At 27.4% G+C, this 9,562-nt stretch overlaps 1 protein-coding gene across 4 annotated transcripts; it reads left to right on the top strand.

Annotated features, from left to right (window-relative positions):
- The first annotated feature begins 3,931 nt into the window (after positions 1-3,931).
- On the top strand, positions 3,932-9,186 carry LOC131016223 (uncharacterized). 4 transcript variants are annotated; one of them, XM_057944863.1, is made up of 5 exons: positions 3,932-4,243; positions 4,329-4,400; positions 6,686-6,854; positions 8,615-8,704; positions 8,818-9,186. In XM_057944863.1, the coding sequence occupies exons 1-5, from the start codon at positions 4,142-4,144 to the stop codon at positions 8,925-8,927; spliced, it is 543 nt and encodes a 180-aa protein (XP_057800846.1). In that variant the 5' UTR covers positions 3,932-4,141; the 3' UTR covers positions 8,928-9,186. The 4 variants fall into 4 exon arrangements, with proteins under 4 accessions (XP_057800846.1, XP_057800848.1, XP_057800845.1 ...); XM_057944865.1 differs by having other exon boundaries at positions 4,002-4,243; positions 8,615-8,680; XM_057944862.1 differs by having other exon boundaries at positions 4,002-4,243; positions 4,326-4,400.
- The last annotated feature ends 376 nt before the right edge of the window (positions 9,187-9,562 follow it).

The following is a 9,562-nucleotide window of genomic DNA, read 5'->3' as shown; positions in this document are numbered from 1 at the left end:
GGTTTTAAGAAATTCCCAAAAAGCATTGATTAGTATTTCTTCATGCTATATATAAAGAAAAAGAGAGCATATTCTAAAGTGTGAACATCATCAGTTCAAAACAATTCTATGATAAAAGCCCTCTGTATTAAAAAAGATTATTATGGTTCAATTTCCATCATCTCTAATTTTATGAGGTATATATATAAAAGAAATTAAATAAGCTATTACACCGCACACAGATGAGATTGAACACAAATCTCACGAAGTCTTTAATTGTCTCAATTTTACCATTTGAGCTAGGTCTCGGTGGCCCATCATCCCTAATCTTCCAACTATAAAAAAAAAATTATAGGTTAAATGGGCATAAGTATTTATACTGTTTAGCCCATAAATAAATTTTTACATTTAATGTAGAGGATCAATTAAAAGCGTTTTCCTCTAGTGATATGTAAAGTTCCATATGAACCATTCATTTTTTTGTCAATTATGATTATTAATTATCAGAAGATACATTATTGTAAATATAAAGCATACGAGTTCTAGGGTGTGTTTGCTTTTTATCTCTCTAAATAGAGGGATAACAAAAATTTATGTCTTTAAATGTTTGCTTTCTTATCTCACATTTTACACAAAAATCATTTTTTCTTCCTTATTTTTACTTCAATGAGGGATAATATTATCTCTCAATTTTGGTGTGATGATATTATTCCTCCTTGAAGTGAAAATAAGGAAGGAAAAATGGTGTTTGTGTAAAATATGGGATAAGAAAGCAAACATTTAAAGGCATAAATTTTTGTTATCCCTCTATTTAGAGAATCCACAGTAGATCTCTCAAAAGTAATCATAACTTTAAATTTGAGCTAAAATAATAAAAAGTGAGATAAAATGATCATCCAACAGATCACCTATATTAAGTTGGGCCACAAAAAAAATTACACCCCTTCAAATTTAATCCTAAATTTACACTCCTTTAAATCTAATCCTAAATTTATAAAATAGATACTGAAAAATAGGAGAGCTGCTACGTGCAATTGTAAAATAGGGGTTAAAAATATTTTAGGGAAGACTTTAGGAATATTTTTAGGAGTAAAATTTTGATAAATCTATTGTGGATGCTTTTAAAAGGATAAAAAGCAAGCACTAGAGGAGGAAAAGTTTCTACTTGATCCAATTTATGGTGTATTATATGTACAAATATTTATAAAGCGGATTAAGTTCACTCGCATATGTATATTTAATTAACTTTGTTTAGATTAAATAAATGTAAATTGTCCGAATAAGTACAATTTTCCTTTATATTGTGTCAGTAATTGTAGTTCTGGAGGGCAGTCTTATACTATAAGGATGTGTTTTCTTTGATTGTAAAATTTTTTAATGGGAAAATAAGAGATAACCAAAATTTCACTCTTTAAATCCTTCATTTCTTTTCCTTCATTTCCTACTTGACCTTATTACTCATTTTCACTACAAATAAAGGATAATATTATCACACCATTTTTGGAGGGATAATATTATCCCTCATTTGTAGTCTAAAGGAGGAATAAGTAAGGGTCAAGTAGGAAATGAGGAAAAAGATTGGAAGGATTTAAAGGGTGAAATTTTGTTTATCCCTTATTTTTATATGATAAATTTACAACCAAGGAGAACGCACCCTAAGTGTTTTTAACTTTAATCATTATTTGTGAATCCTCAATGAGATACCAAGCTATGCAGATTTCAATATGTAAATAGGTAGATTTAAGGTTCAAATTCCACTGCTTCCTTTTTTTTTCCTTTTTCATTGACTTAATAAATATAACTAAATTAACCCTTTGTGCAATTAATGGTATTATGGTTAAAATAAATAAATAAAGATATACTCTCTCTATATATATATATATAATGAATTTTTAAAAAAACTTGTTAAATGAGATTATATCATTTTTGTGTTTCACAAAATAAATTATAATATATAATAGGCTTTTATTCTATAATAATTACATAATGTCTTATTAATAATTTTTTATATAAAATAAATAGAATATAGTATATTTTAAAAATCAAATATTAAATTTACTAAAAAAAGAAAAAATAAAAATATGAAAAATAAGGTCCTAGTTTCAAGTAAAATATCATTACTTTAAAATATAAATGATTTAATATGTTAGAAATTTAAATTATTATAACTTGTTCATTTAAATCTATTTTTTACATTCATACATCATCTTTATTCAAGACCATATTACATATTTTATTCAAAACATAATTAAATGAAAATAAAAAAATGTGCTCCATCTACAAAATGAGGAAAAATGAAAAAAAAATAATTAAAGATTAGTTAATGTGATTAATTAATGGGCTAATGGACGGTTAATTCGTTTCTCATGTATTAATTTTATTGCACGTATTATGACATTGATTAATTTCTCTTTAATTTATAAAATTACCATTAAAATTAGTTTTAAATTGAGGATTCCCTTTTTAATATATACTAGCATTTGCACCCCGTGCAATGCACGGAAAATATTTTATATTTTTATATTTGTATAAAATTGATTCCTGCTCAATTATCATATTTATAAATATAATAAAAACTTATTTATTACATAATATATTTGAGCTAAATATTGAAAAATATAAAATAAAAATAAAGAAAGATTCACAATAATAAAAATTGATATTATGAAAAGGAAAATAATTAAGTAAAAAAGTAAAAATTAAAATAAAAAGAATTGAAAATTTATTCAATAAAAAAAGATGAGTGGGGAGAGAGAATTTTTTAAAATTTCAATCTTTAAATAAATATAACTTTTTTTATTTTAAATTAAATATTTATATAACATATATCAAATTAAAGCTCTTATCATGATCTTTAATTTGATATGCGTATTAAATATTTTATAATTAGTCAAATTTCACAATTTTAGAAAGAAATAAAATAAAAAAATAAGAAGATGAAGAAAAGGGAAATATAAAGAAAAATATAGTTTACAAATAAATCTTAAATTTTATTATGACTAAAAATTTTCACTCGATTTTAAAATAAATATCAAAGAAAAATTTTAGCTTTTTTAATTTAATATGGACTTAAGAAAACAAATTAAAAATCTTTTTTTTTTGTTGCACAAATCTATTTGCTATTTGCTTTCTTAAATTCAATTGCAGTTTCCCAATGCATTTGCACGTAAAAAGCAGTTTTTAGTGCAAATTAATTAACTCCATTTTTTGGGGCGTGGGATTTGTAATTTGTAATTAAATTTAATCTATTTTTTTGTGTATATATAATAAGACATTTTTTAAAGAAATCACAAAATCGCCATTGAAATTAATTTGAAATTGATTTCAAATTAAAAACTCTCTTTTTAATATAGTATAGATAAATATAAATTTTAACGTATGTGCCTAATACTAGTATTTGTGCACATGAGGTAAACGAAAGAAATATTATTGCCTTGATATTCATTTATTAAGCTCAAATTTCACTACGACATCGATTAAGTTAAAAATCAAACTACAATAAAGCATAATTTTATGTTGAGTCTGACAAAAAGTATAAAAATAATAATGGTGTTATTTTACTAAATCTACACTCGTTTTTTTTTAATTGTTCACACTAATGCACTTGCAGATTATAAAGTACATGCATCAGTAATCACAATATATATCTACTTTTCAAATTCGTTAAATAAAACTCATGGGCTCATTAAGATGTCTTTTTACATAATCTTGGTTATGTACTTTTACTATAGCTTCATACAAAAAGGTATAAATTCTAGAAAATACACCATAATTGAGGATAGTTGTAAAATGACGTCGTTTACCGATGAAACGACACAAGAAATTAGAGGATAGTTGTAACCCAAAAAGAAACCACCATAACCAAATTGCAGAAAAGAAATTACAAAATAAATGAGACCTAAAACCTAGTCCCCCAACGTAATTAAGGCACTTAATCATGGGCATGAGTGATAACTAATGATGGCAAATTAAATCCACATTTACCTCTTTAAATATAACATAATCCCCACCCCACCCCACCCATTCACGTAATATATAAGTAGTTATATTGTAGGTTTGAAGTTGGAAGTGTACAATACATCTCCTCAAAACTCAGTTTGCTCAACAACAAATCACTCACCCTCACTTTCTCTCTCTAGATTCTTCAAATATCTGGTGCAGCATGGCGCAGAATCATTGCGATGTACTCGAAAATGGAGCACACCCTTGGCTGCTTCAAGGGCATGCACGGATCACCCACGATCACAGTCACAGACCCGCTAAGGTAGAGGGTTGTTCCCTGTGCATTGCTGCTTGTACATAACAGATATAAATGTACAACTCTTTAATGCGTGTCGCTCTTCTAGCAGGAGCGCTCTGCTGGATTCGAAGCGTACGGGATAAAATCTCAGTCTTTTTTGGAGATGAACCCTGCCGTCGTGGTACGTCATTATTTTTATTGCTTATTATTTAGTTCAATTTTTCGGTTTTTCCGGCGGGGTCGGAGATGGGGTGGTGGTATCGATCAATCCTTTTTTTTTTATTTAAATATATATATATATATATATATATATATATATAGAAAATTGGTTATGGATAGTTTGAATTTCGTGGTTTAATTTATTTTATTAATTACAGTGTTGATTAATTTTTTATATGTAATGTGTGCAATAAATAGATGGCTAAAACTAAAGACATTGGTGAATACTCCTTTCGTCTACTAAAAATATAACGCAATTATTTTATTCGGCATTCATAAAAAATATATCATATCACCTAAACTTCAAACTTTATTCTTATAGTTCAAACTTATAAACATCATTTACCATTTATTTACATGATGTCTTTTATCTATTAAAAATTACATCTACTAATCATTTAATTAAGACTTATGTGGAACTCAATCTTATATACTTTTTGTGGACGGGGAGGATACGCGATGTCATGCGAAATTAGGAAATACATTAATTAATTACATTTTGCAAGACATTCCGCATGTAAAAAAATTAAATGGAGGATCCTTTGGTTTTATAACATGTAAATGTATGCGTTGCAGATTACATGTATTGGAAGCTCGAATGTACATAAAGCTCTCTCTCTCTCTCTCTCTCTCTCTCTCTCTCTCTCTCTCTCTCTCTCTCTCTCTCTCTCTCTCTCTCTCTCTCTCTCTCTCTCTTCTCTTTAATTTTTATTTTATTTTAATTCTTTTCATCAATTTCATTCATGAAAATATATTCAATATGTATCTTAAATTTAGGTTCGCGACAAGATCTTTACAAAAATCATTAAAAATTAATTTAAAACGAATATGTTATGAAATTTTTAATTTAAAATATTTTATTTTCTCTTCTTCATTAAAATTTTACAACTTTTAATACCCCATGTTTGTGTATGAAAATATGTATTTATTTATTATGACGCATAATACTCAATAATAATACTAATAATGTGTAATGCTAATTTTCAATATCAAATAATTTGAACTTATTTAATAACTATAATTATTATTACACTTTATACACAAAAATCACGTTTTTAAAGTCAAAGTTTTATTGAGTAATTGACGTGGATTGTTTTATTTTATTTTTAAAACACATTTAATATTTTGCATTTATTTATATTTTAATTATATTTAATATTTATATTTATTTATTTAAACATATTATTTAATTTCAATGTTTCACGGATGAACGTATTGATTAGTTGATTAACTTAAGCTGAAAATGCTTCTTATTTTGTTTCTTCTTTACTTCTCCTTCCATTCGAGTAATTGACACCTTTCTTCATTTTTTATTTAATATTTTTCTTTTCGTTTGTAAATTTCTATCTTTTTTTTCGGTATCAGACATTAAAATCTACATGCCACATAAATGTTTTTGGAGCATTTTGTCAAATGGACTCTTTTACAGTTCTACCTACAATTATTGATGTGACTTTTCAAGTTTAAGTGCTAGAGGTTTAGGTTGATAATACTTATTTCACCCGTCCCAATTAACTTGATCAATATTCTTTTTCGAGCTATCTCAATTAATTTGATCACTTTTTTATATATAATAAAAGTTTTTTATTTTTCATTCATATTTTTAGTTTTTCACCTACCACAGGTCCACACTTATCACACTAAATGGTAACTCCTCAAAATCCTTGCCGAAAAAAAAGTGATCAAGTTAGTTGGGACGTAATAATTATCATGTTAGTTTGTAGTTATTATTATTAACAATAAATCTATGTAGTCACATTGTGGCCACCCACAAATTAGTTTAATAGAAAAAAATCTTGATTTATTTAATTTATTTTTTAAAATAAAAATAGGATTTAGTTATCTTATTGTATTTTCTACATTGTACTTATTTTTTTAATTTTTTTTTTGCATTTTTTTTAATTTACTTTTTTAATAAAAAAATAAAAAAGTTTCAAAAAAATTGCAAAAAAATAACTGCAATGTATAAGTTTCAATACCACATCTCATGATACTTATTTTTTAAGTCGAAGTAGATCCGAGGTTAACCCATGAGTAAATATTAACTGTTATAATGTGATTAAATGCTGTTTTGATGACAATTATAACGAGGCTGGCCCCCAAACTTTAATGAAAGTGATTTATAGGGGAATTTTAGGTTTTAGTTTATCCTTTAATAAAACTTGAATTCATATTATTTGGTTGACGCATTTCAGCGGATTTAGCATAAAATAAATGGTTTAATTTATCCTATTTGGAGTAATATAGGTTCAAGGGCAAACGAGATCGGGCCAAAGAGCAAAGAATCATTCGAATTGGGCCAAAAGTGGGCCCGGAATGCAGGCTGTTTTTTTGGGCCCGAAGAGAAAATCTTGCGGCACTGGAGTTTTTATTCCCCGTCGACATGCCACTGACCTTCAATTCACCAATAAGCCGGGTATGCTACTTACCTTATAAAATCATATTTACTATTGCTATATATTTGTATATATATTAGGATAAATGATTTATTCTTTGAATGGTTTCATTTTATTATGATACTCGTACGTGTATTATGAATTATTAATTGGAATATATATATCACAAAAAGTTTGGATCAAATTCATATCCACTGACTTATTCATAATTTTTTTTACTAATATTTAGTTATATTTGAATCAAAATCTATACCAATTTTATGAATTTTATTCCACGAGAGTCTTATACAAAACGTCCCTATATATTTATATATATACATCCTATGAAGTTATTTACGTAACGACGAAAGTATTTATTATCTTCAAATACTAGACAGCTGCATGAGCACGTAGTGCATTTGATGCCACCTGAATCTAACTTCAAAAGCAAATGACACTGCGTGCTAGATGTGTAGCAAAAAGTAGAGTAAGGAATATTGAAATGCGGAGCCAGGCCCCTAAAGACAAGGGGGGCAGAACATGATAAGAAAATTTAACATAACTTTGATAGAAATAATTCTCTATGATCACTCATATTCTGAAAGCGACGTAATATCAAATCATTATCAACTGTCTCAAAAATTTCTTTCTTAGTATAAGTAACTAATTAAACAATCATTCATCAAACGATCGCCCATTCGATTTCGAAGCTGACTTTGACAATCTAAATAGCAGAAAAAACTATTTCCACAGTTGTAGTTGTCACAGGTAAAACAAGTGTCAGTTTAATAAACTTATACACCAATGAATACACAACATCTTTTTTTGTCTTCACCATCTCCATTGCAAGACTTCTGAAATTGTGCAAATTTAACTTCTTTATTTTCTTTCCGATCTCCATGTTAGACAAAAGAAAAAGAATGTAGTTTATCAAACTCAACTTTTTTCCAATCTCCACATTTTGCCCCTTTTTTCTCAAAATTTTGTTGGGGCAAACTTTAAAAAAAAAAAATAATTATACATATATATTAATATAGTAAGTATGCTAAATTTTTTTTGAGGGGGGGCAATTGCCCCACCACCTCATAGTGTAGCTCCGCCCATGTTGAAATGTATATTATTTTCTTCGTGTCTCCTAAATTGATGCACACCCTAATTTTAGACATTACTTCACACATAATTTTCATAATTTTATCTTTGTAACTTATATATATTTACCCACAGTCTACTTAATAATACTTAAGAGAACATTTACTTTGCATGATTGAGTATTTTTATCCTCAATAATAAAATTTCTCCAATCTCACTATTTCAATGGGATAAGAATAAAGCAAAATTAGCTAAATGATAAAAATTGTCAAGGGCCTTGGTAAAAAAGGGATTAATTTTACTTTTATCTATTAAAGCTAATCTTTCAAAATAAATGTCTCTTTAATGTGAGACTCTTTCTCCACTATCAATATTCTAAACAGCTTTTTATTAAAATGTGTGTCGAAAGCACCTATGCATATTTATTGGGGACGGATAATGCCGATGAGTCTGGCTCAAGTGGCAAAGTTGGGGCATTCAAACACTATCATTTGTGAGAGGTCTTGGTTCAATCCCGCTTGCATACGGTGTAGTTTTTCCACCTTTGTATGGGTAGAGATTCTTAATTGATTAGATAATAAATACCTCTTGTAATTTTAAAATAAAAATAAAAATGGGCCATATATATTAATATATATATATATATATATATATATATATGATATGGATATGAAATTCTTACTACAATATCTTTTTTGGTTGGCTTTATCAGCTTTCTCTCCAGTTCTGCTGCCTTCTCGAGTGATTCAAGCACTCAACCTTAACGTCCATGAACTTGGTCAAGAAATTAAGCCCCATTCAGGTTATTTCATTACATATATTTATATATAGTAACATATGATTTATTTTCTATTTTTTATTGAGCATTAATTATGCAATAATGAGAAAATTGGTGTATGTTTTTTGGCCTCGCAGAGCAAACCAAGAATGTTGCGGAGAAGATTGATGAAGATTTGGAGAAGCAAAAGGAAGATTATGTTTCTTTATCGCCAGAGATTTTTCTGCCTAAAGAGTGGACCTATTAGCAGCCCACAGATCATTTCATTGCATTCCTTGTTTCGTCTCATATTTAATTCTTTTAGGTGTATGATAAAATATAGGAGATAAAGCTTCATTAAAACGGATGCATCGATCCTATATCTTCGAAAATTAATAATGGGATTTGGCTTTTACAAAAACAATAAGTTCTTTACCTGTGGTTTGCTAGCTGTTGATAAATCTTTATCATGTAATGTAATTTAAATGATTTTAGTAATATAAAGTCTGGGTCATGATTTTTTTCAATTTGTATAGTGAATGGGAAAGAGATACTTTATTAATTATGATGTTCATTCAGCTATTAATACAGATTACTCACTTGCCATAATTAACTACCCATGAGAAAGAGATACTTTATTAATGCATTCATGTAAGTGAGTAGTCTATATTCTTAAAACTATATAACATGAGTTCCAACTTTCAGATTTAACTCATGGTTTGGAACACTCGATCGAAAATCTAATTCCATGTGTATAAGATCTAGTTCGTAAATGAAAAATTAATTTATGTTGTAATTTATAAGTGAAAGTTCTAAAATAAGTTTAACCTTGAGTAGAGTAAAAAAGTGACTACATTTTCATATTTTTATCTACATGGTTATAATTTTCTATTACTATATTAT

Source organism: Salvia miltiorrhiza, chromosome 3 (genome assembly GCF_028751815.1).
Source record: "Salvia miltiorrhiza cultivar Shanhuang (shh) chromosome 3, IMPLAD_Smil_shh, whole genome shotgun sequence".
Classification (NCBI taxonomy): Eukaryota; Viridiplantae; Streptophyta; class Magnoliopsida; order Lamiales; family Lamiaceae; genus Salvia; species Salvia miltiorrhiza.
Note: the sequence above shows the minus strand (reverse complement) of the source record. Positions and strands in the feature narration are given on the sequence as shown.

Coding starts and splice junctions, on each gene's coding strand:
- LOC131016223 (XM_057944862.1), top strand. CDS start 4,142: ATGGCGCAGAATCATTGCGATGTACTCGAAAATGGAGCACACCCTTGG. Junction 6,855..8,614: donor TCAATTCACCAATAAGCCGG/GTATGCTACTTA, acceptor TGGCTTTATCAG/CTTTCTCTCCAGTTCTGCTG. Junction 8,705..8,817: donor AGAAATTAAGCCCCATTCAG/GTTATTTCATTA, acceptor TTGGCCTCGCAG/AGCAAACCAAGAATGTTGCG.